The following is a 27,157-nucleotide window of genomic DNA, read 5'->3' as shown; positions in this document are numbered from 1 at the left end:
GGAATCTAGTGGCTGAAAAGAGAGTTAACATACAAGGCCAAACAAATTGTTGATCACCATTATGCTATCTTCTCTGCCTTCCTTTACTTTTAAAATATTTATTCGTTAGAGACAGAAATTGAGAGGGAAGGGGGTTATAGATAGATAGTAGATGAATCGGTAGAGAAACACTTGCAGCACTGCTTCACCACTCATGAAGCTTTCCTCCTATAAGTGGGGGCCAAGGGCTTTAACCCGGGTTCTTATGCATTGCAATATGTCTGCTCAACTGGGTGTGCCATTGCCTCCCCCTACCCCCCACCCCACTACTTTTAGAAATAGTATCACACAGCAGATGGAGTGCCAGACTCAAAGCATGAGATCCCGAGTTTGATCGTAGGTACTATGTGCCAGAATGATGCTCTTTCTCTCACATAAGTAGATAAATCAGTCTTAGGGGGGTGGATGGTGGCACACTTGGTCGAGCACACATATTACAGTGTGCAAGGACTAGGGTTCGAGCCGTGGTTCCTACCTGCAGGGGGAAAGCTTCATAAATGCAGTAGTACTGCAGGTGTCCTGTCTCCCTATTTCCACCTTCCCTCTCAACTTCTCTGTACCCAAGATAAATAAACATCATTCTTGATATTGTATATATAGTACTATACAACATCAAGAAATCGACCTAATATATCTTTATCTCATTAAAAAAAAAAAAACCTTGAAGGCAGCCAAGGCTTATAAAACTACTGACACTGTTCCAAGTAGCTATCACTGTCCTATTTCTAGGGCGATGCAAATAGGAATTGGTACTATTACAACTAGTATTGATGAATTGAGAACATAGTTCCTGGGGGCTAGGCGGTGGTGCACCCGGTTAAACGCACATAGTATGAAGTACAGGGATCCTGGTTCAAGCCCCTGGCTCCCCACTTGCAGTGTGTGGGTGGGTCATTTCACAAGTGGTGAAGCAGGTCTGCAAGTGTTTAACTTTCTCTGTGTCCCCCCTCCTTCCCAGTTTCTAATAACAATAATTCCTAGGCCAGTGCGTGGAGCCTTTAGCTCTTGCTCCTCTTCCTTGTGGCTCTGAGAGCAACCGTCTGCGGATCTTTTTTCCCCTAGCTGTCCCAGATGCAGGAAGAAGCAAAGGGAGATCTTGGGACCTTCTGGTTGCTCTCCCCAGATCCCGGAACTGTACTTACCGGGACTTCCCTTATGCAAATGAGGCTTCAATGGGGGTGGAGACCCTTTAGAGCCCAGGAAGCCAAGGGTACGTGCTTTCCTGCCAGGCCCTGTGCCCAGGCTCTACGTTCTGGGAGGTGATTGCTAGCACGCAACCACCGTCAGAATGGAGGTTTGGGAAGGCAGGGCGCCGCGATCTGGAAACTCCTTGCTGTAGGAGCAAGAGGCGGGACTTGGGACGTCCCCGCCCACTCGCCCGCCTCAGGTCAGCCGTTCCTCCGGGGGCTGGGCTGGCAGAACTCATCTGGCAGCTTCCTCCTGCCCTGCCTGCTCAGCTCGTCCTTCCTTCCATTTCCGGCTTCCTGAGCCTTTTTGCTGCTGCTCTTTGCACTGCCTGGCAGAAACTGTGCGCAGGCTCTCAACCTGGAGTGCCCCCTCCTCCAGGACTCTGCTTATTTACGAGAAAGAGAAGAGGGAACCCGAGGATCACTCTCGCACTTGCAGTACTGGGGATAGAATTTGAGACCTCATGCTTGAGAGTCCAACACTTCATCCACTGGGACACCTCCTTGATCATTAGAGTTTATTAACGTGAGACAGGGAGAGCGAACCAGAACATCATTGTGGCACATGGGATGCCAGAGATAGAACTCAGGACCTCATGCTTCCAAATCCAGCACCTTACTAAAATCCCATTTCATCTCACCCCCCCCTTTTTTGTTGTCCTTGTTGTTGCCCTTGTCATCTTTTTTTTTTTTTTGCCATTTTTCCACATTATTGGTTAGGATAGAGAGAAATTGAGAGGGGAGGGGGAGATAGAGAGCGAGAGAGAAAGACAGACACCCGCAGACCTGCTTTGCTACTTGTGAAGCTCCCCTCCTGCAGGTGGGGCCTATTTCATCTTTCTAAACGTACTTATTTATTTCTATATTTATTTGAAGGGAAGATAACTAGATTGAGAGGAAGAGAATTAGAGCATCACTCTGGTCACATGGGATGTCAAGAACTGAACTCAGAACCTCACACTTGGGAGTCCACAGCTTTATTCACTGAGTCATCTCTAGGGCCCCTCATTTTTGCTGGGATCAAACTCAGGACCTCATGCTTAAGAGTTCCCAGCAATCTTGTTTTTTTATACCATCAATGAAAGGGAAGTGAATCTGGAAAACACTAGACGAAACCAGGCACTGTTTCTCTTATCTGAGAGAGAGGGAAAAGAAAAAAAGAAAAGGCTCTGGGGTGAGTGGGTGGGGAGAATCTTCTGGGGAGATCCAAGGATGACAGAAGACCTAGTGGGGGTTGTATTGTTATATGGAAAACTGGGAAATGTTATGCACGTACAAACTATTGTATTTACTGTTGAATGTAAAACATTAATTCCCCAATAAAGAAGAACAAAACAAAACAAAAAAATGTTGTTGTATAGGCGAGAGAGAAATGGAGAGAGGAGGAGGAGAGAAAGATAGACACCTACTGATGTGCTTCACCACCTGTGAAGTGACTCCCCTGCAGGTGGGGAGCCGGGGGCTGGAACCAGGTTCCTTATGCTGGTCCTTGTGCTTTGCGCCACCTGCGCTTAACCCGCTGCGCTACCGCCCGACTCCCTGTGATTGTTATTTTTATTTTTTTTATACAAGTTTCATATCCTACAGATAATTTATTTATTTATTTATTTTTTATTTAAGAAAGGATTAATTAACAAAACCATAGGGTAGGAGGGGTACAACTCCACACAATTCCCACCGCCCAATCTCCATATCCCACCCCCTCCCCCGATAGCTTTCCCATTCTCTGTCCCTCTGGGAGCATGGACCCAGTGTATTGTGGGTTGCAGAAGGTAGAAGGTCTGGCTTCTGTAATTGCTTCCCCGCTGAATATGGGCGTTGACTGGTCGGTCCATACTCCCAGTCTGCCTCTCTCTTTCCCTAGTAGGGTGGATCTCTGGGGAAGCTGAGCTCCAGGACATATTGGTGGTGTCTTCAATCCAGGGAAGTCTGGCCGGCATCCTGATGACACCTGGAACCTGGTGACTGAAAAGAGAGTTAACATACAAAGCCAAACAAATTGTTGAACAATCATGGACCCAAAGCTTGGAAAAGTGGAGAGGAAGTATTAGGGAGGTACTTACTGCAAACTCTAGTGTACTTCTGCTTTCTTACTTTGGTGCCATACTCCAAACTCAGTCAATTTCTGCTTTGCGTTTCTACTTCTTTTTTTTTTTTTTTTACATGCATAACATTCCCCAGATTCCCATTTAACAATACAACCCCCACTATTTCATTCATCATTTTTCATGGACCTGTATTCTCCCCACCCACCCACCCACCCCAGAGTCTTTTACTTTGGTGTAATACTCCAATTCCATTTCAGGTTCGACTTGTGTTTTCTTTTCTAATCTTGTTTTTCAACTTCGGCCTGAGAGTGAGATCATCCCGTATTCATCCTTCTGTTTCTGACTTATTTCACTCAACATGATTTTTTCAAGGTCCATCCAAGATCGGCTGAAAACGGTGAAGTCACCATTTTTTACAGCTGAGTAGTATTCCATTGTGTATATAGACCACAACTTGCTCAGCCACTCATCTGTTGTTGGACACCTGGGTTGCTTCCAGGTTTTGGCTATTACAAATTGTGCTGCCAAGAACATATGTGTACACAGATCTTTTTGGATGGATGTGTTGGGTTCCTTAGGATATATCCCCAGGAGGGGAGTGATTGTTATTTATTTATTTTTTTTGTGATTGTTATTTTTATGTACTTCCCCTGTAAGGTTCTTATGGTTAAAGTAGCCAATAAGTCCCCAAATTATCAATGTGATCATAAGCAAAAGCATGAGTAGCTTCGGTTTTGTCCAAGACTTCCTGATTTGCAGGCAGCCTTAGTCTACCGGGACTTTGTCAGGCAGTAGACTTGACTCAGCCTCTGCCACTTGGGAGAACTACAGTTTCTAAAGGAGAGGGTGGCGACACTGAACTCTGGTGGTGGGAAGCATATGGAATTATACCCCTGGTATCTTATATTTTAAAATAAATATTAACTCAATAATAATAAAAAAAGATTTCAACATTTTGTCCACTGGGTTACCTCCCAGGATATTCATCATCTTTTTTTTTAAGTTTTATGTTATTTGTTATTTATTTATTTATTTTACCAGAGCACTGCTCATCTCTGGCTTATGGTGGGGCTGGGAATTGAACCTGGGACCTTTGGTACCTTAGGCATGAAAGGCTTTTTTCGTAAGCATTATGCTGTCTCCCCAGCCCACTATTCATCTTCTTAACCTTAGGGAGTCACTCCTACTAAGATCCCATTGATGTGTATAGACAGGTGAAACAACCTGCTTTAAGTCACAAAGCCAGGGTGTGGGAGAATTGGGATTTGAACCCCTTTGTCCATGACCAGAAGCTAAATTATTTTCTGTCCTGCCACCCTTCTCCCTTCCCAACACTACCTTCTGCCTCAGGACACCATCTCAGGCACAGCTTCATGGAGGAGATTGCTGGGTGGATGTGGTGCCTTCCCAACATGGCGCTTTTAAGCAAGACAAAGAAGACCCATGCTATGTGGTTTATTCTACGGAATAAAGAGGGTAGCAATTGGCCTACCTGGTTGAGTGCACACATTCCCATGTGCAAGGACCCAAGTTTGAGTATCTGGTCCCCACCTGCAGGAGGGAAGCTTTCAAAGCACTGGAGCAGTGCCGCAGATGTCTCTCTTTTCTCTAGTTCCTTCTTTGCTCTCCCTTTCAATTTTTCTCTGTCTCTATCAATGGTAGTGGTGGTGGTGGTGGTAGTGGTAGCAGTAGTAGTAACTACTGTTGTTTTCAATGGGTTATGTTGTTTTCTCCAGGCTGGCTTCACGGGCGGGTAACAGACGACCAGGGACTCATGGTTGAGCTGTAGGCAGTATCTCTTTATTCATGCAGGACGCAGCACAATCTAAGAAGCGCTAGGCTAAACTCAAGGTACAGTACTCTAAAACTCACAATGCTGTCTTTATATATACTTCCCAAGTAGGGTGGAAACAGGATGTGACATAGAGAGGGTGGAGAGAAAAGTGACTGGTGAAAATCAGAGTGTGACAAGGAGGGGGTGGAGCAGGCGAGAATCCTATCACTGAACCACAAATGCCCTGGAGGGAGGGTGGAACTTGTTAACAGTGGTTATGTAAATAGAATGAAGTGGTTATATAAATAGAATAGTGTTAAGCAGGGGGGATTTAAACCAAATGAAACAGAAGGGGTCTCATGCATACCAACAAACTACTGGGCATAGTGGAGTTGTCCTGCAAGCCTTGAGCCCCAGCAATAACCCTGGTGTAAAAAAGGGGGGGACGTTATACGCATTTGTTGGCATTGAAACCACTTGTCTTGGAGTCTGGCAGTGGCACACCTGGTTGATTGCACATGTTACAATGCTCACGGACCTGGGTTCAAGTCCCCAGTTTTCAGCTGTGGAGGGAAAACTTCAAAAGCAGTGAAGCAGTGCTGCAGGTCTCTCTCTCTCTCTCTCTTTCTCTCTCTCTCAGTTCCTCTCTGTCTCTAATTTATAATCCATAAATAAAATATTTAGAAAAATAGGACACCTCTTATTTTATAGTAAGAAGCCAATTGGCCAATGCGCAAAGCAGTGTTTAAAGGCAGGGATTCTGAGACTCAGGGATTTCAGAGATGAATAAAATCAACAAAATGAGCGCAGGGGAGACAGCATAATCAACAAACTGAAACTCTGTTCTAACATAGGGACAATGAATTTTGTCTTCACTATGTTATATTTATTTATTTATTATTATTATTCTGATCCTCTCTGAGGCTTTACCACTCCAGGATAACTTTTTCAACTAGAGAAGAGAGACAAAGACAAAATGTGAGAGATAGAGATAGACCACAGCACTAAAGCTTCCTGCAGTGCAGTGGGTCCAGGCTTGAACCTCGGTTGTGCACAAGACAAAGCAGTGCGCTATCCAAGTGAGTTATTTCACCCACTCCCCACCTATGGGGTTGGGGGGAGAGGAGGGAAGCTTCACGTGTGGTGAAGCAGTGCTGCAGAGGTCTATTTCTCTTTCCCTCTATCATCCCCTCTCCTCTCAACTTCTCTCAGTCCTGTCTAGTAGAAAATAAAAGGAAAAAAATAGCCAGGAGTGGTGGATTTGCTGTCATACAGGTACCAAACTCCGTTGATAGCCCTGGTAGCAATTAAATAGAAAAATATGAGAAAAAAAAAAGAAAAATATGAGAGTGGTCCTGGAGGTGGCGCTGTGTTCGGTCCCCAGGTCCCCAGCAACACATGTACCAGAGTGGTGTCTGGTTCTTTCTCTCCTTTCTTTCTCATGAATAAATAAATAAATTCTAAAAAAAGAAACAGAAAATATGAGAAAGAGATAGAGAGAGAGATAGAGATAGATAGATAGATAGATAGATAGGGCAGAGACACAGAGAGGGGAAATGGCACTGAAGCTTCCCCCTGTGCAGTTGGGGCCAGGCTTGAACCTGTGTTGTGTCTTCCCAGGTAAGCTATTTTGCTCGTCCAGTATTCTTTATGCTTTTATTAAAAAATTTTAACCTGCTCATTTTTTTTACTTAATTCATTTTCATTTTTTATTAGCTTTATTTATTTATTTATTGGATAGAGACAGCCGGAAATCAAGAGGGAAGGAGTGATAGAGAGGGAGATAAACAGAGTCACTTGTAACACTGCTTCACCACTGGCAAAGCTTTCCCCCTGTAGGTGGGGATCAGGGACTTGAACCTGGGTCCTTGTGCATTGGAACATGTGTGCTCAGCCAGGTGCACCGCCACCTGGCCCCTTGTTATTATATTTTACTGTTTTTTTTTTCATTTTGTAATTTGTGAGTAACAGCGGGTTACAAGATTGTAAGATTACAGGGTATAGTTCCACACCACAGCCACCACCACAGTTTTATGTCCTCACCCCCCCCATCTCCCAGAGAGAATATTGTCATTATTTTTGCACCAGGATTATCACTAGGGCTCAGTGTCTACCTAGCCCCACCATTCCTGGTGATTATTTTCCCTCCCTCCCTTCCTTCCTTCCTCCTTTCCTTCCTTTCCACAGTACAAGATATAGAGAGATAGGAAGGGAGAGAAAAGCAGGGGAGACCCCTGCAGCACTGCTCCAACACGTGTCAAGCTTCCTATTGTAGGCGGGCATCAGAAACGTGAACTTGGGTCCTTGCACTTGATACGGTGTGCATTCTACCAGGTGTGCCACCAACTGCCCCCCCCCCCCCAGTTTCCACTATTTAAAAGAACATTAAAGCAACCCAGGACGTAGTGCAGTGGATAAAGCATTGGATTATCAAGCTTGACGTCCCATGTTCATTATCTGATGTTGCATGTGGCAGAGTGATGCTCTGCTTCCCCTCTCTCTCCTCCCTCCCCTCTCTCTAATTAATAAATATGCTTTTTGTAAAAAGAACACTATATCACTATCACTACTACCAGAAGCAACATCTCCCACCATTATATTGAGAGCTTCTGACATATCCAGCACTGTTCTGTCTTCACATGCATTATTTGGTTTCAGTCTCTTAAAAAAAAAAAACACCACTATTATAATTCCCAGTTTATCTTTTTTGTTTACTTATTATTAGATAGAGACAGAAAATGAGAGGTGAGGGAAGACAGGGAGGGAGACAGACACCTTCAGAGTCCTGCTTCACTACTTGTGAAGCTTTCTCCCTACAGGTGGGGACCAAGGGCTTGAACCTGGGTCCTTGCACATTGTGATGTGTGCATTTAACCAGATGTGCCATCACCTGGCCCCAAGTCCCCAATTTATCAACACAGAATCTAAGAGGAGTGTATAGATGTTCCTGAATCTGTGCTGATAACTATTATGGTAAACTCTCATCCTTGAGGCATCTTGGAGCAGCTTGGGAGGTGGTGCAGTGACTAGAGCATTGGACTTGAAGGCATGAAGTTCCAAGTTCATTGCATGTGTCAGAATGACTCTCCCTTTCCCTCTCTCTTCCCCTCTCACTCTCTCTTCCCCTCTCCCTCTCCTTCTTTCTCATGATAACTAAAATAAACTAGCTACAAAACAGAGACACCCCCCCCAATCTTAATCTGAACTATTCCAGCCTTTATGTTCATGATTAGTCAACAATTTGTTTGGCTTTATATGTTAACTCTTCTTTCAGCCACCAGGTTCCAGGTGCTACCGTGATGCCCACCGGACTTACCTGGGCAGATGACCCCACCAATGTGTCCTGGAGCTCTGCTTCCCCAGTGCCCCGCCCCATTAGGGAAAGAGAGAGACAGGCTGGGAGTATGGATCGACCTGCCAACGCCCACATTCAGCGGGGAAGCAATTAAAGATGCCAGACCTTCCACCTTCTGCACCCCATAATGACCCTGGGTCCATACTCCCAGACGGTTAAAGAATAGGAAAGCTGGTTCAAGCCCTCAGCCCCCCACCTGTAGGGAAGTCACTTCACAGGTGGTGAAGCAGGTCTGCAGGTGTCTATCTTTCTCTCCCCTTCTCTGTCTTCCCCTCCTCTCTTCATTTTTCTCTGTCCTATCCAACAACAATGTCATCATCAACAACAATAATAACTACAACAATGGGAAACTGGGGAATGTTATGCATGTACAAACTATTGTATTTACTGTTGAATTTAAAACATTAATTCCCCAATAAAGAAATAAAAAAGAAAAGAAAATAATAACTACAACAATAAAACAACAAGGGCAACAAAAGGGAATAAATAAATATTTTAAAAAAGAATATGAAAGCTATCAAGGGAGGGGATGGGATACGGAGTTCTGGTGGTGGGAATTGTATGGAGTTGTACCCCTCTTTCCCTATGTTTTTTGTCAGTGTTTCTTTTTTATAAAAAAATTGTGGGGAGTTGGGCGGTAGTACAGCGGTTAAGCACAGGTGGCGCAAAGCACAATGACCAGCGAGAGGATCCCGGTTCAAGCCCCCGGCTCCCCACCTGCAGGGGAGTCATTTCACAAGCGGTGAAGCAGGTCTGCAGGTGTCTTTCTCTTCCCTCTATATCTCCCCCTCCTCTCTCTATTTCTCTCTGTCCTATCCTACAATGAAGACATCAATAACAACAACAATAATAACTACAACAATAAAACAACAAGGACAAAAACAAAGGGAAAATGAATAAATAAATATAAAAAAATAACAAAAAATTGCGGGCAGAAAGACCCAAGTTGAATTTTTCTTTCTTTCTTTCTTTCTTTCTTTCCTTTCCTTTTTTTTTTTTTTTTTATCAGAGCACTGCTCAGCTCTGGCTTATGGTGGTGTGGGGGATTGAATATGGGACCTGGGTGGCTCAGGCGTAAGTGTCGGTTTGCATAACCATTATGCATCTTAGTTTCTCCTAGCACAGAATCAGTGGGAGCTGGAGACCAATGTGGATGATAGCTGGGCGGTGATGACTGTGCGGGAAGATCTTGAGAACATGTCTCGTATCGGGAAAGGCTTGGCCGTTGACTGTGCTAATCCAGCACAGGTCGGGTGACGAGTCTTTATTCCATCTAGCACTGTGAAAAGAGCCTGGCTGTTTGGGATCGTATAATAGGGAGAGGTCATTCGCTGAAGCCCAGTCGGCTAAGATAGAGCCGTCAGCACGAGTGGAGGAATATTCCCAGTCTTGGTGATGACTATTAAAGTCTCCAACGTAAACGGCTGGGTGGAACTTTCGGAAAGCAAACTGGCGTCTGTTCAGTGATCTTACCAACAAATCTATTCCTGCAATTCCAATTAACTCTATCCCCTCTGAAGATTCCTACAGGCGCTTCCGCCAAGCCATCTTCAAAGCAGCTTCCCAAGCCATTCCTCGTGGGAGACGTGCTAACTATACACCTTGTCTTGATGCTGAATGCGAGCAACTACTAAAGCAGTATGATGAGTCGGGCGACCCAGATGTGGCTGACCATCTCATTGCCTCCCTGGATGCAGCACGCCAAGCCCGCTGGCAACAACTCACGGAAAGTCTGAACTTCACCCACTCAAGTAGGAAGGCCTGGAAGCTTCTTCACAGACTGGGTGCCGGTAGCCAACCCCCTCCCGTCTCCCATCCTCCCGTATCTCCAAACTCAGTGGCCAGTCACCTAACTCAAGTTGGACGTGCTAAGATCGAACCAGTCTGGAAAAGAGAAATTTCCCATGAGTGGTCATCCCACTTCCGGTTATCTTGTCCATCTCCAAAAATCTCTCCCTTTACACTGTCTGAACTGGAAGACGCTTTGAAGAGGGTTAAACCGGGAACGGCTGCTGGCTATGATAACATCACCCCAGAACTCATTCTTAACCTGGGCCCTGCGGCAAAGAAGTGGCTCGCTTCATTCCTGTCCCACATCTTGGAATCTGAGTCTGTGCCCAAAGTTTGGCGTCGTGGGGAGATTATAGCGGTTTTGAAACCAAAGAAAGACCCAACACTGGCCGCCAGCTATAGACCAATTTCTCTCCTTTCCATGTGTTACAAACTCCTTGAGAGGCTGCTTCTGTCACGTATTTCTCCTCTTACAGAGAAATTCCTATCACCCGCCCAGGCTGGTTTCCGCCCAGGAAGATCTACCTGCGAACAAGCCCTGGCCCTCTCAACTTACATTGAAAATGGATTCCAGAAGAAGTTAAAGATGGGTGTTGTCTTTGTTGATCTCACAGAAGCCTATGACACGGTCTGGCACCGTGGTCTCCTGGTCAAGATCTCAAGATGCCTGCCTCCATGGGTGGCCAACACTATATCGTTTCTTCTCCAAAACAGAAGATTCCGGGTACATCTGGTTGACAAGTCTAGCAGATGGAGACTTGTCTCAAGTGGCCTCCCCCAGGGCTCTGTTCTGGCTCCTACGCTATTTAATATTTACATCAATGACCTCCCAGAAACTTCTTCGAGGAAGTTCATCTACGCCGATGACATCTGCTGTGCAACTCAGGCATCCAAGTTCGACATCCTCGAGGAAACACTCACGAAAGACATGTCTCTGATATCTGATTACTGTAAAAAATGGCGACTAATCCCTAGCACTGCAAAAACGGTATCATCTGTTTTCCATCTACACCATGCTTCGGCCTCGCGTGAGCTTAATGTGCAGCTTGGCGATACGAGAATCCGGCATGATGCCCAGCCAGTCTATCTTGGCGTTACTCTCGATCGCACTCTGTCATTTCACGAACATCTCATAAAAACTGCAGCAAAGGTGGGCGCGAGGAATAACATTGCAAGACTGGCCAGCTCCTCATGGGGCGTGAGCGCTTCCACACTATGATCATCATCTCTGGCATTATGCTATTCCACTGCAGAATACTGTGCCCCAGTATGGTTCCGTAGCCCCCATGTCCACTTGGTCGATTCCAAATTATATTCCTCCATGAGGATAATTTCTGGAACCATCCGTTCCACCCCGGTTCCATGGCTGCCAGTTCTTAGCAACATCGCCCCGCCAGATATTCGTCGGGATGCGGCATCATCTAAGTTCATTTCTCACGTCTACGCTTGACCAGACCTGCCAATATACGCGGATATCTTCGCCCACCCTGTCCAACGCTTGACGTCTCATCACCCAATCTGGTCCCCTACGCCTACACTGAACTTCTCTGTTCCAGTCTCTTGGAAACAGAGCTGGCAGTCAGCTGAGGTAAAGAACAAACACCTCATCACAGACTCCTGCAAGCGACAACCCGGCTTTGACCTAGCACGTTATGATTGGGCCCTCCTCAATCGCTATCGAACAGGCCATGGCCGGTGCGCCGCTATGTTCCATTGCTGGGGAGCCAGAGACGACCCGAACTGCCCCTGCGGCTACAGACAGACTATGACCCACATAGTCAACGACTGCCACCTCTCCAGATTCAAAGGAGGTCTCGAAACTTTACATCAGGCTCAACCTGATGCTGTTGACGGGCTACGGAAGAAGGGCAAACGCTAGAAGAAGAAGAACCATTATGCAATCTCCCCCACCCACAAGTTGAATTTCTGGTACTACATATGCCAAGTGATTCTCTAGTTCTTTCTATAAATAAATAAATAAATCTTAAAGGAAAAAAAAAGAGATATTTGAAAACAATCATACAGAGAAGTTCTAACCTAGAATTTGAGAATAAAAGAAAACCTGAGGGGGTTTGGGTAGTGGTACACTTGCTTGAGCACACATGTTACCATGAGCAAGGACCCAGGTTCAAGCCCCCAGTCCTCATCTGCAGGTGGGAAGCATTGCAAATGGTGAAGCAGTGCTACAAGTTTCTCTCTGTCTCTCTCCCTCTCTATCTCCCTTTTTCTCACGATTTCTCTGTCTCCATCAAATAAATGAAATATTAAATAAAATATTAAAACTATCCAGGGGCCAGGTAATTATGCAACTGACTTTCATGCTTGAGGTCCCAGGTTCAGTCCCTGGTATCCTCATAAACTAGAGCTGAGCAGTGCTCTAGTTAAAAAATGAAAAGGGGGGGCTGGGCAGTAGCTTTGTGGGTTAGGCGCACATGGTTCGAAGCTCAAGGATTGTGTAAAGATCCAGGTTCGAGGCCCTGGCTCCCCACCTGCGGGGGACGGGGGGAGGGGAGGTGTTGCTTCACATGTGGTGTAGGAAGTCTGCAGGTGCCTATCTTTCTCTCTCCCTCTCTGTTTTCCCCTCTTCTCTCCATTTCTCACTGTCCTGGCCAACAACAACAACGGCAGTAACAACAATAACAACAAGGGCAACAAAATGGGAAAATGGCCTCCAGGAGCAGTGGATTCGTGGTGCAGGCACCGAGCCCCAGCAATAACCCTGGAGTTAAAAAAAAAATGAAAAGAGCTGTCAGGGAGGTGGTCTAGTGAATAAAGCCTTGGACTCTCAAGCATGAGGTTCCAAGTTCTATCCTTAGCATCTCATATACCAGAGTGAAGCTCTGCTTCTCTTCCCTCTCTCATCTCTCTCATTAAAAAAGAAATCTTTTTTAAAAATGAAAAGATGAGGGAGCCGGGTGGTAGCGCAGCGGGTTAAGCGCAGGTGGTGCTAAGCGCAAGGACTGGCATGAGGATCCCAGTTGAAGCCCCCGATTCCCCACCTGCAGGGGAGTCGCTTCACAGGCGTTGAAGCAGATCTGCAGGTGTCTGTCTTTCTCTCCTCCTCTCTGTCTTCCCCTCCTCTCTCCATTTCTCTCTGTCCTATCCAACAACGACGACATCAACTACAACAAAAAGACAACAAGGGCAACAAAAGGGAAGATAAATAAATAAAATTACAAAAAAAATTGAAAAGATGGACCCATTAAATAGCTCACTTGGATAGTGCACTGCCTTGCCATGTGTATAACCCAAGTTCAAGCCTGGCCTCCACCACATTGAAGGAAACTTTGGTGCTGTGCTCTCTATCTCTCTTCTCTCTGCCTTTCTCTAAAAACAATAAACAAATATTTTTTAAAGTCAACAATTATACTTTGATCCGTTAACCCCCAATACAATATATTAAAATAATTTTTATTTATTGGCTAGAGACAGAGAAATTGAGAGGGAAGGGAGAGATAGAGATGAGAGAGACAGACACTTGCAGCACTTTTCACTACTCACAAAACTTCACCTTGAACTCAGATCCTTACACATCGCAATCTCTGTTCTCAACGAAATCTGTCCCTGACCGGCCCCTTATAATTTTTTTTTTAATGAATAGTAAGCAAAGTCCAATGATCAAGTGAGGCAATTCTGGGTTTGAGTTTGGGGCATCTGGTATTTTATCTTATTTTACTTTATTTTATTTTTCTATTAATATGAACACTGTCCAGCTCTGGCTTATGGCGGTGCTGGGGATTGAACTTGGGACCTTTGGTCCCTCAGGCATGAAAATCTTTTTGCAGAGCCATTATGCTGTCTCCCCTGGTCTGGAGCATCTGGTTTCCTACTATCTATGCCACGGTTTGTTTTGCTGTAATGAGAATCTTAACACCTAGCTCTTGGGGCTGTGTTGGGCAATGAATGACGTAACACACGCTGAGCAGCGGGCACAGTGGCTGGCATGAGATAAATGCCACGGGGCACACCCACTGCAAACCTGGCTACACAACGCAAGCTCCTCTCCCCTCTGAGAAGAAGCTGAGTGTGGACCCTAGGGCTGGCGGGCTTGGGATTCCTTCACTAACAGAGCAGCCAGAAATTGACTTGAGCTTCGCTCTCATTGGCTGAAGTCAGCGTTGCCCCAGCAACATTTGTAAACATCCAGAAGGGGATTCTGGGAGCAAAAGCAGCAGAGTTCCGAGGTTTCTCGGTATTTTTCCTCCTTCAAACACGGATCTTGTAATCGGGTACGGAGTACAGGGGCTGGATATGTCAAGGGTGGGACAGCTACCTGCAAAGAATCTACGGTGTTTCTCTCCTTTTATTACCCACAGCCCGAACTGGACCACACCCCTAGCCATTCTGCCCACCTGGCCTTGCAATACTAAGGGAGGGGAGAAAAAGAACTAGGAAGAGCCAGTTGGGGAGGAGGGGCTCTTAGCAAGGGCTTGTGGGGGGTCAGGAGATAGCTCACCCGGTAGAGTGCACACCATCTTGTTGGAGGATCCAGGCTCGAGTTTCCAGTCACCAATGGGAGCACCAGGCAAAGGGGAGAAGCTTCATGTGTGGTGGAACAATGCCGGGGTGTCTCTCCTCTCTCTGTCTCTCCCTTCTCTATCTTTCCTTCTCTGTTTCTCACCCTCTACCTGAAAAAGCAAGAGTCCACTGTGAGCAGTAGGATTGTTCAGGGACAAAACCACAGAAAAACTCTGACGGAGGAGAAAAAAAAAGGTGGGGGTCGGGCGGTGGCTTAACAGTGGGTTAAGCGCACGTGGCGCAAGGCGCAGGGACCGGCGTAAGGACCTGGGTTTGAGCCCCGGGCTCCCCACCTGCAGGGGAGTCGCTTCACAGGCGGTGAAGCAGGTCTGCAGGTGTCTATCTTTCTCTCTCCCTCTCTGTCTTCCCCTCCTCTCTCCATTTCTCTCTGTCCTATCCAACAAAGAACAACATCAAGAATGGCAACAATAATAATCACAACGAGGCTATAACAACAAGGGCAACAAAAGGGGGAAAAATGGTCTCCAAGAGCGGTGGTTGGATTCACGGTGCAGGCACCGAGCCCAGCAATAACCCTGGAGGGAAAAAAAAAAAAAAAAAAAGGTTTGTGAGGGAAAGGTCTGAACTGCTGAGACTCAAGAGATAGCTTCTTCAATTAGAGCATCGATTTGCATGCCATAGGTCCCAGGGGTTCTGCGTTCAATCCCCGGTATCACTATGTGCCAGAGTTTGCTTGCATTTATTTATTTATTTATTAAAAGGTTTTTAAAAATTTATTAATGAGAAAGATAGGAGGAGAGAAAGAAAGAACCAGACATCACTCTGGTACATGTGCTGCAGGGGATTGAACTCAGGACCTCATGCTTGAGAGTCTGATGCTTTATCCACTGCGCCACCTCCTGGAACACTTTTTTTTTTTTGAAGAACATTTATTTATTTTTAATGAGAGGGAGAAAGACCAGAGCACTACTCAGCTCTAGCTTACGGTTATGCTGGGGATTGAACATGGGACCTTGATACTTCAGGCGTGAAAGTCTTTTGCAGACTTTCATGCCTTTCCTTGGCCTAATGTGCGCCAGAGCTGAACAATGTTGTTCATCTCTCTCTTATAAATAAATTTCTTTCTTGTTAGAACCCTGGTCTCCCACCTTCTGCACCCCCTAAATAATTTTGATTTATACTCCCAGATGAGGAGAAATATATATATTTATTTTTATTTATTTTTAATTATTTCTTTATTGGGGAATTAATGTTTTACATTCAACAGTAAATACAATAGTTTGTACATGCATAAGATTCCCCAGTTTCCCATTTAACAATACAACCCCCACTAGGTCCTCTGTCATCCTTCATGGACCTGTATTCTCCCCACCCACCCACCCCAGAGTCTTTTACTTGGGTGCAATATGCCAATTCCATTTCAGGTTCGACTTGTGTTTTATTTTCTGATCTTGTTTTTCAACTTCGGCCTGAGAGTGAGATCATCCCATATTCATCCTTCTCTTTCTGACTTATTTCACTCAACATGATTTTTTCAAGGTCCATCCAAGATCGGCTGAAAACGGTGAAGTCACCATTTTTTACAGCTGAGTGGTATTCCATTGTGTATATATACCACAACTTGCTCAGCCACTCATCTATCGTTGGACACCTGGGTTGCTTCCAGGTTTTGGCTATTACAAATTGTGCTGCCAAGAACATATATGTACACAGATCTTTTTGGATGGATGTGTTGAGTTCCTTAGTATATATGCCCAGGAGAGGAATTGAAGGGTCATAGGGTAGGTCCATTTCTAGACTTCTGAGAGTTCTCCAGACTGTTCTCCACAGAGGCTGGAACAAATGACATTCCCACCAGCAGTGCAGGAGGGTTCCTTTGAGCCCACACCCTCTTCAGCATTTGCTGCTGTTACTTTTTCTGATGTATGACATTCTCACAGGAGTGAAGTGGTATCTCATTGTTGTCTTTATTTGCATTTCTCTGACAATCAGAGACTTGGAGCATTTTTTCATATGTTTCTCGGCCTTTTGGATCTCTTCTGTAGTGAATATTCTGTCCAAGTCCTCCCCCCATTTTTGTATGGGGCTATTTGTTGTCTTGTTGTTGAGTCTGGCAAGCTCTTTATATATGTTGGTTATTAAACTTTTTTTTAAATGTTTATTTTATTTATTTATTCCCTTTTGTTGCCCTTGTTGTTTTATTGTTGTAGTTATTATTGTTGTTGTCATTGTTGGATAGGACAGAGAGAAATGGAGAGAGGAGGGGAAGACAGAGAGGAGGAGAGAAAGATAGACACCTGCAGACCTGCTTCACCACCTGTGAAGCGACTCCCCTGCAGGTGGGGAGCCGGGGTTTGAACCGGGATCCTTATACTGGTCCTTGTGCTTTGCACCACCTGCGCTTAACCCGCTGCGCTACAGCCCGACTCCCGGTTATTAAACTCTTATCTGATGTATGACATGTAAAGATCTTCTCCCATTCTGTGAGGGGTCTCTTGTTTTGGGTAGTGGTTTCTTTTGATGTGCAGAAGATTTTTAATTTGATGTAGTCCCATAGGTTTATGCTTGCCTTACTTTTCTTTGTAATTGGATTCGTTTCACTGAAGATGTCTTTAAAATTTATGCGGAAAAGAGTTATGCCTATATTTTCCTCTAACTATCTGATAGTTTCTGGTCTAACATCCAAGTCCTTGATCCACTTGGAATTTACTTTTGTGCCTGGTGAAATATAGTGGTTCAGTTTCATTCTTCTGCATGTTCCAACCCATTTTTCCCAACACCATTTGTTGAAGAGACTCTGCTTTCTCCACTTAATAGTCTGGGCACCTTTGTCAAAGATTAGATGTCCATAGGTGTGGGGGCTTACTTCCGGGCTATCAATTCAATTTCACTAATTATTTCTTTTGAAGTCATCCTATAGGTCTCTGTTGTTTTCATAATCTCTTAATCTCTTTTTGAGATCTCTTACTTCTTTTTTGTCTCTAGTTCGTCCTCGATCTTGCTAATTCTGTCTTCAGCCTCATTCATCCTATTCTCTCTCCCCTTTACTGTTTTCTGGATTTCATCTATTTTTTTTAACCTGTTCTGATACTGTTTTATCTTGTTCAGCTAGTAGTGCTCTTAGCTCAGCTATTTCAGCTTTCAACTCTCTAACAACCTTGTGATAATTAGTGTTTTCTTCCAGAGCCTCATTTGTTGTTTCTGCATTTCTGATGACAATTCTTTCAAACTCTTTACTCATTCCTGTGATTATTTCCTTAACTGGTGTTTGGATGTTGACCTCATTATTTTGTGCTTCTACCTTTGGGGGGCTTTTAGCTGCACTCTTGTCCTGGTTCATTTCTCTAATATTTCTTCTTGTTGGTTTAACCATTTTATATAGTATGTTATGAGGTCCTTCCTTCAGTACTTTTCAAATTACTGATTATTCTTGCCTGGATTGACTTGTGTCTAAGTAAGGTAATTAAAGGGTTCACAGTTGTAGAAATTGACAGTTGTTTCAATAGTATTTTAACCCCTGAGTTGGAGCTTGGTGACTTAAAAGCCTCTTTTGTTCTTTATCTTCCCTGTAGGCTATGGGAGCCTGAGGGCTTTTAAGCTATAAGTAGGCTTCTTTGCTTAATCACTGACTCTTTTTTTTTTTTAATATGGAACGCTTCACGAATTTGTGTGTCATCCTTGCGCAGGGGCCATGCTAATCTTCTCTGTATCGTTCCAATTTTAGTATATGTGCTGCCAAAGCGAGCACAGTCACTGACTCTTGATCAAGAGATACAGCAGGGTGGGGCAGAGATAATCCAGTGGTTATCCAAAGAGACTTTCACAGCCCCACTGCTAGGTTACCGAGGTATAGATCTTCTACTGAGTTTCCTGGTTAGTTCTCTGTCCCCTGGTATCAGCACAGGGCCTCCCTGCTGCTGCTCCAGATTCTGAGGGCAGTAGCAATGGAGACTCACAGTTGCATTTGTTGTGTCTCAGGGGAGTCCTCTCTTTTTGTTGGTGAAACAGACTGGAAATAGTGTCTCAACTGGTAAACTGCCAGACTGTTGCCAGCCACTTAATCTCTCCCTAGCCTCCTCTCTGTCCAAGAACCACACACGTTTGCACTCACCCATGATTTGGTGGGTTCCTGAAGTCGTTCCAGTCCTGTCCTGTTGTAGTTCCAGGTGGTCTCCTTTGTTATTCTTAGTTGACCTGGGAGAGAAGAGCAGAGAAACACAGTTGCTGCTGCTCCATAGCCCCACCTCCAGAAGTCCCTAAATAAGTTCTTAAAAAATCAGGAAAGATAGGGCTGGGCACTGCATACCCAGTAGAGTGCACACATTACTGTGTGCAAAGGTTCAGGTTCAAGTCCCCAAGTACCACCTCTTTATCTCCTCATCCACTCTCAATTTCTCTCTACCCTATGAAAAAGAAAAAAAGTGATAAAAGTGATGGCAGAGGAGGACCTAGTGGGGGTTGTATTGTATTATTATGTGGAAATGTTGTGCATGTACAAACTATTGTATTTTACTGTCAACTGTAAACCATTAATCCCTCAATAAAGAAATTAAAAATAAAATAAATCTAAATAACAACAACAAAAAGGTTGCTAGGAATGGTGGATTCATCATGTAGGCATCAGGCTAATGGTAACTCTGGTGGCAAATAAAGACAATGCAAAAGAAAATACCCCCCAAAAATACACACACACACAACCCCCCCCCAAACAGAAAAGTTGTAAGTAACCTGGGAGGCAGTGAAGAGGATGAAATGATGGGATTTCAAGCACAAGGATCTGGGTTCATTGCCTGGCATTGTATGTGGCACAGAGTGATGCACAGGTGTTTCTCTCTCTCACTCTCTCATATCTTTCTCATAAATGAGACTTACTTGTTAATCAATAAGAGACAGATAATAAAAAATGGTGACTTCACCGTTTTCAGCTGATCTTGGTTGGACCTTGAAAAATTCATGTTAAGTGAAATAAGAGAGGTAGATATATTGAGAGAGAGAGAGAGAACATCACTCTGGCATAGTGATGTCTAGGATTGAATTTGGGCCCTCAAGCTTGAGAGTTCCAATACCTTGTTCAGTGTGTCACCTCCCAAATCACCATAAGTAAATTTCCTTTGTTCTTTTTTCAGGCAAAAGAAAATGAGTATGGTTAAAAAAGTCAGAATTGTAGACCCAAAGGATGTGGCTTCGGGTTCTACCCCCACAGCCCAGGAGTCTACGGTAAAGTCTGAAGCCAGCGACAACAACTATATAAATAACCTAGCTTCAGATATAGTTACTGATGTCTTGGATGAAGCTGTTTTCTATTTGGAAGGTAATAATCATCTTGGGGATAGGGGGCAGTGTAATAGCTCACTTGGATAATGTGCTGATTTACCCTGTGCAAGACTAGGTTTGAGTCCAGTACCCCCACCTTATTGAGGGAGCTTTGGTGTTGTAGTCTCTCTCTTAAAAAAAAAATCGGGGGCCAGGCGGTGGCACAGGTTACTGTGAGTAATGACTTGGGTTTGAGCTCCTGCTTCCCACTTGGTGAAGCGAGTAGTTTAGGTTTCTCTCCATCTCTCTCCTTCTCTTTCCACCTTCCCTCTCAATTTCTCTCTGTCCTGTCAAATCTAGAAAAAAGAAATCCTCTTTGGGTACCGAAATAATTGCCTCTTTGCAACCTCACCAATATGTCCTAGAACTTCACCTCTCCAGAGCTCTACCCCACTAGGGAAAAACAGAGACAGGCTGGGGGTATGGCTCAACCTACCAATGTCCATGTCCAACAGAGAAGCAATTACAGAAGCCAGAGCTCTCACCTTCTGCACTCCAGTAAGAATTTTGATCCATAGTCTCAGTGTGGGAGAAGTGAAGGGGGAAGATGGTCCGAGGGCTCTGAGCTCCAATTCCATCAGGAGTAGAAGAGAGAAGAGGAAAAAGAGAGGGGCATTTGGATGTAGTAATAAGTGTATATATGACTTGGAAAGGAAGAGCAGATGTAACCTTAAAAAAAGGGCAAATATAGACAGATAGTTGCAAACATAGTTAACCCATATCTGCAACCTTAGGAGAACTGCTATAGCTTCCAATGGAGGGATTGGGGATTCAGAACTCTGGTGGTTCGAACAGTGTGGAGTTGTACTCCTATTGTTTCACAGTTTTGTAAATCAGTATTAAATCCACAATGTAAAAAAGAATAATTGTCTCTTTGCATAAAGCCGTACCACCTGGCTGCTAGTAACACATAACCTTTGTCCTCAACAGCAATGAAACCCATCAAGAACATCAAGTGGATCACTCATGGTGATTTCACAGCAGAAAGAGGCCGGCAGCAAATCAGTCAGTTTGTTTCGGTGAGTTAATCAACTCTCTGGAAAAAAAAAAAAAAGATAAGCAGTCTGCCACCCAGAAACCCTGAGGGTGGGGGTGGGGGGCTTGGGAGACAGCACTGTGGTTCTGCAAAAAGCCTTTCATGTTTGAGACACCAGTGACCCCAGGTTCAATGCCCAGCATCGCCATAAGCTAGAGCTGAGCAGTGCTCTGGGAAAAAACAACAACAACAACAATCTAGTGAATGGGATCAAAGGCAAGTAGGATAAGTCAAACCCTGTGTCCTTCTGGATTCCAAGGTCAAGAAGGGCTCATCTTTGAAGGTACCTGTCATTGTCTCTCCCAGCTTTTGTGACTTTTCATTTCCCTAGGTAAAGCTGCTCTTACCAGCTAAACTGATACTCTGTCAGCTACTTTGGAATGATGATTTTATATATATATATATATATATATATATATATATATATATATATATATATATATATATATATATATATATATCCAGGGCTTATGGCGGTGCCAAGGATTGAACCTGGGGCTTTTGGTATCTCAGGCATGAAAACCTTTTTGTAGAACCATTATGCTGTCTCTGCAGCCCAGAATGCTCATGTTAATAGAGGTTGCTGCTGGATTCCAAGTCTTTACTTTTCTATGTTTTTAAACATATTTTTTATTTATTAATATGAGAGACAGAAAGTGGAGGAGGAGGGAGGGGGAAGTGGAGGCGAGAAAACCCGAGCCTCATGCTGGGACATGGGATACTAGGGATTGAACTCGGGACTTGATTCTTCCAAGTCCGGTGATCTACTCACTGTGGGCTCCAAAAGCCTTTTTGATTTAATTTTGAATGTATTGTCCCCACCTGAGCTGTATATGCCTGTTAATTTCTTCTCTCCCTCTCCCTCTTCCCCCTCTCATTCATTTTAAAGGCATTATGCTTGGGGCCAGGTGGTGACACATCTCTCTCTCTCTCTCTCTCTCTTCCTTCCTTCCTTCCTTCCTTCCTTTCTTTCTTCTTCTTTTTAAAAAATTTTTAAAAATATTTATTTATTCCCTTTTGTTGCCCTTGTTTTATTGTTGTATTATTATTGTTGTTCTTGATGTCGTTGTTGTTGGATAGGACAGAGAGAAATGGAGAGAAGAGGGGAGACAGAGAGGGGGAGAGTAAGACAGACACCTGCAGACCTGCTTCACCACTTCTGAATATATATAAAGTGTTAGGAATGATTCAAGCAGCAGGGCCATGTCCCTTTATTACAGTGCACTGACTTTATGCAGAGAACCTAAATGGATGTGTGTGTGTGTGTGTGTGTGTGTGTGTGTGTGTGTGTGCGCGCTCTCCTCTCCTTCCAACAGTCCTGGGAGTTTGAAGACCGCTGGGTGCACTGGACCGATTATATGAGGCGGGAAGACTTGGGCCACAGCTTCCTCTACCTCTACCGTGTGCACTGGAGCGCCCCCACAGCTCAGAGACCCGTCTCCCGACTCAGCACTTACATTGACTTCACTGTCAAGATCAACAAAAACAAACCTCCGGTAAACTCTACTGGGGAAAACGGACACTCCTCTTTCCTGGGAGGACAAAGGAGGATGGGACAGTTCTATTTCTGTTTTCACCTACTTGGCACCACCTGCTGCTCTCGCCTTACCCAGTCCCGCTCACCCCTGTTGAGTGTTGTACTTGGCTTTGGAGCAACTTTTTCCTAACCCTTGTCCTGTTGTTCTCGCCATTCCTTCTCTGTCTCTGCTGGTTTCTCCTCTTATCCCCAATTCCTTCAGGTTGGAATGGCCCTCAAACTACAGTCTGGGAGAGCTTTTATATACTCAGGTCTCTGATCTTTTATTTTAATAAATAAATATTTATTTTTTAACTTTTACTTTAATGAGAGAGACAGAAACTGCTCAGCTCTGACTTATTTATGGTGGTATGGGGGATTGAACATAGGACTTTGGAGCCTCAGGCATGAGGGTCTCTTTGCATAACTACTATGCTACCTCCCCTTGCCCTCCTTCCCTCCCCTCCCCTCCCCTCCCCTTCCCTCCCTTCCCCTCCCCTCTCCCTCCCCTCCCTTCCCTTCCCTTCCTTTTTGTCTTCTTTTCTTTCCCCTCCCTTCTTTTCTTTCTTTGTCTGTTTTTTTTTCTCCCCAGAGCACTGCTCAGCTCTGGCTTGATGGTGATGCTGGGAATTGAACTTTGGACCTTTGTTGCCTCAGGCCTGAAAATCTTTTTGCATAACGATTATGCTGTCTCCCCAGCCCTTTTCATTTATTTATTTATTTGCCTCTGGGGTTATTGCTAGGACTTGGTGCCAGCACTGCTCCTGGAGGATATTTTCCCCCATTTTTCCCCCATCTTTGTTGTCCTTGTTGTGATCATTGTTATTACTGTTATTGATGCCGTTGTTATTGGATAGGACAGAGAGAAATGGAGAGAGGAAGGGAAGACAGATAGGGAGAAAGATAGACACCTGCAGACCTGCTTCACTGCCTGTGAAGCGACCCCCCCCTCCGTGCAGGTGGGGAGTTGGGGACTCGAACAGGGATCCTTACTCCAGTCCTTGTGCTTTGAGCCACGTGCACTTAACCCACTGCGCTACCGCCTGACTTCCTTATTTTTATTTAGTAGGATAGAGAGAAATCAAAAAGGAAAGGGGAGATAGGGAGAGAGGGAGGGAGAGAGAGAGAGAGACCTGGAGACCTGCTTCACCACTCATGAAGCTTCCTCCCATATGTGGGGGCTGGGGGCTTGAACCCTAGTACTTTCACATGGTAATTTGTGCACCCAGTAGGGTGCACTACTGCTCAGCCCCAGTTCTTTATTTTTTAACATTAATTAATTAATTAATTAACATGGTGAAGGGGAGAGAAGAAGGGAGAACATCACTCTGGCACATGCAGTGCTGGGGATTGAACTGAGCACTTCCTGTTATCCACAGCACCTCCTCCCCCATTTCAAGCATACAGTTCCTAAGAAGTCTAGCTAGAATTCAAAAGATGAGAGTCTGGGTCCCGGGCCAGGATCCTAGATGCCAAGGGTTTTGATCATCAGCTGAGATTAAGAAAGCTAGTGATGGGAGTCAGGCGGTAGCGCAGTGGGTTAAGCGCATGTGGCGCGAAGTGCAAGGGGTCGTAAGGATCCCCCCTTCGAGCCCCGGGCTCCCCACCTGCAGGGGAGTCGCTTCACAGGCGGTGAAGCAGGTCAGCAGGTGTCTTTCTCTCCCCCTCTGTCTTCCCCTCCTCTCTCCATTTCTCTGTCCTATGCAACAAGAACTGCATCGAGAACAACAGTAATAACTACAACAATGAAAAAATGAGGGCATCAAAAAAAGGAAAAATAAATAAATATAAAAAAATTTAAAATGAAAGAAGGAAAGCTAGTGATAGGGAGGAGATGACATAATAGTCATGAAAAACATTTTCAATTTTCATTATATATATATAATTCTGTTGGCCTTGCCTGCAAAAAAAAATAGCCTCTGAACTAACTATCTCCTACTCTGTCTCTTTCTCCACCCACCCCCACCACTAGGACTCATTGCAAGCATGCACCAGTCACTTATTTTTCCTTTTTTCTATTTTTTTAAATAGAAGGTGAGAGACAGAGGAACAGAGAGAGGGAGAAGAAGAGGGGGAGAGAGAGAGACACCTTCTGCACCACTCATGAAGTTTCCCTGCTGTAGATGGGGTTTGGAGTGTCGGGGCTTGAACCCAGGTCTTTGCGCATGGTAACGTGTGCACTCTGTAGTTGTGCTACCACCCATACCCCACATCTACCATCTCTGGTCAAGGACACCATCACTTGTCATCAAGATTATTTCAAAGGCATCTTCAGAATTTGTTTTCTTTTTTTCCTATATATTTATTTATTTCCTTTTGTTGCCCTTGTTTTATTGTTGTACTTGTTGTTGTGTCTGCATGTACAGAGTGAAAAACACTGACTACTAAGTTATCTTCCTGATAGTTTTCCTTTTAGAATACATACAGTCTTTAAATTCTTACATGCATATTAATCTAAATTCATCCTTAATGCAAAGGTAGCACAGACAATATTTTCATGTGCAGAAAAAAACGGGTCTAAATTGTTTGTGCCGAATGACAGGGTGTGGTTCAGTGATAAAATGCAGGACATGCAGACACAACAAAGTATTATGCATGTAAATAATGGGTTGGGTAGAATGCACTTCCTAGCTCTCTTCTACCCTAAGATCCCTAATCTCATCTGCTCTATTCCTGCTCTTTGGTTCCTGTTCATTAACCATGTTGTCTCAACTTTTGTCCTGCCACCTAGCAGACACCAAGTTACAGTTGCTACCATGATTCCATCCTGACTTCTCTGGGCAGACGACCTCATTAGTGTGTCCTTGAACCTTGCCTCTCCAGAGCTCTGCCCCACTAGAGAAAGATAGAAACTGGCTGGGGGTATGGATGAACCTGTCAACGCCCATGTTCAACAGAGAAGCAATTACAGAAGCCAGACCTTCCACCTTCTGCTCCCCCAAAACAACCTTGACCCATACTCCCAGCAAGGGAGAATTGATAGGAAGATAAGAGGGCTATGAACCCCAGCTCCATCAGTACCCAAAGAGAGAGGAGGAAAAGAAGAGGGACATATGGAGGTAGTAATGTTGTCATGAGTGGCTTGGAGGGGAAGAGAGAACTGGATCAGGAAGAAAAAAGGGGCAATTATGTATAATGCAGACAGATAGTTGTAGAGATGATGGTTGGCCCATGTCTATAATCTTGGGGGAACTGTGGTGGCTTGACATGTAATTTTGCAAAAAAAAAAAAAAAAAAGTGGGTTGGGGAACTTGCAAGGTAGCTCTCCTGGGAAGGTAAATACTTTGCCATGCATGGTACCCAGGTTCAAGCCAGGCCAGTCTTCAGTGCTGTGATGTCTTTCCCTCTATCTCTTGCTCTATTATGGTCTCTGTTTATTTGAAAAAGTCTATCTGGAAGCTGGAGAGATAACTCAAATGTTAGAGCACTAGACTTTTTTTTAAAATTTCTTTATTGGGAAATTAATGTTTTACATTCAACAGTAAATACAAAATTTTGTACATGCATACCATTTCTAAGTTTTCCATATAACAATACAACCCCCACTAGGATATCTGTCATCCTTTTAGGATCTGTATTCTCCCCCCACCCACTCACCCCAGAGTCTTTTACTTTGGAGCAATACGCCAATTCCAGTTCAGGTTATACTTGTGTTTTCTCTTCTGATCTTGTTTTTCAACTTCTGCCTGAGAGTGAGATCATCCTATATTCATCCTTCTGCTTCTGACTTATTTCACTTAACATGAATTTTTCAAGTTCCATCCAAGATCAGCTGAAAACGGTGAAGTCACCATTTTTTACAGCTGAGTAGTATTCCATTGTGTATATAGACCACAACTTGCTCAGCCACTCATCTGTTGTTGGACACCTGGGTTGCTTCCAGGTTTTGGCTATTACAAATTGTACTGCCAAGAACATATGTATACACAGACCTTTTTGGATGGGTGTGTTGGGTTCCTTAGGATATATCTCCAGGAGAGGAATTGCAGGATCATAGGGTAGGCCCATTTCTAGCCTTCTGAGAGTTCTCCAGACTGTTCTCCACAGAGGTTGGACCCATTGACATTCCCACCAGCAGTGCAGGAGGGTTCCTTTGAGCCCACACCCTCTCCAGCATTTGCTGCTGTTACCTTTTCTGATGTATGACATTCTCACAGGAGTGAAGTGGTATCTCATTGTTGTCTTTATTTGCATTTCTCTGACAATCAGAGACTTGGAGCATTTTTACTTCAAAAAAATACTGGAAGGAACTATTGCATGTAGCCACGAGGGAGATCAGGGGTACATAGCCAGTTGTTGCAAAAAAAAAAAAAAAGTGAGATGTGAGGGAAAAGCAAACAAAAAAGCCAGCATCATGAGTCGGGGGTGGGTTCCTTTCAGGAACAGGCTTGGTACTAGAAGAAAACCTGGAGCATGGCAGACATAAAAATGCCATGTCAGGGTTGGGGGAGATAGCATAATGGCTATGCAAATAGACTCTCGTGCCTGAGGCTCTTGGATCCCAGGTTCTTAAAACTTTTTTTTTTTGGGGGGTGGCAGGTGGTAGTTATCTAGTTGAGCATACATGTTACAGTGTGCAAGGACCCACGTTCAAGCTCCTGATCCCTACCTTCAGGGGG

At 44.5% G+C, this 27,157-nt stretch overlaps 1 protein-coding gene and 1 non-coding gene across 2 annotated transcripts in view; one reads left to right on the top strand and one right to left on the bottom strand.

The window, feature by feature from the left end:
* Positions 1 to 14,357: 14,357 nt before the first annotated feature.
* The window catches only part of AKAP14 (A-kinase anchoring protein 14), a 16,491-nt gene continuing 3,691 nt past the window's right edge, over positions 14,358 to 27,157 (top strand). The window contains exons 1-4 of the mRNA XM_016194348.2: positions 14,358 to 14,423; positions 19,800 to 19,984; positions 20,917 to 21,005; positions 22,339 to 22,518. Of these exons, the coding sequence (XP_016049834.2) occupies positions 19,810 to 19,984; positions 20,917 to 21,005; positions 22,339 to 22,518 (444 nt within the window). The 5' untranslated portion in view covers positions 14,358 to 14,423; positions 19,800 to 19,809. The remainder of the gene's footprint in view (positions 14,424 to 19,799; positions 19,985 to 20,916; positions 21,006 to 22,338; positions 22,519 to 27,157) is intronic.
* LOC132535991 (U6 spliceosomal RNA) lies at positions 18,315 to 18,421 on the bottom strand. Its single transcript, XR_009547692.1, has one exon. It is a non-coding gene; the product is annotated as a U6 spliceosomal RNA (small nuclear RNA).

The sequence above is a fragment of the Erinaceus europaeus genome, chromosome X (genome assembly GCF_950295315.1).
Source record: "Erinaceus europaeus chromosome X, mEriEur2.1, whole genome shotgun sequence".
In the NCBI taxonomy this organism is placed as follows: Eukaryota; Metazoa; Chordata; class Mammalia; order Eulipotyphla; family Erinaceidae; genus Erinaceus; species Erinaceus europaeus.
Note: the sequence above shows the minus strand (reverse complement) of the source record. Positions and strands in the feature narration are given on the sequence as shown.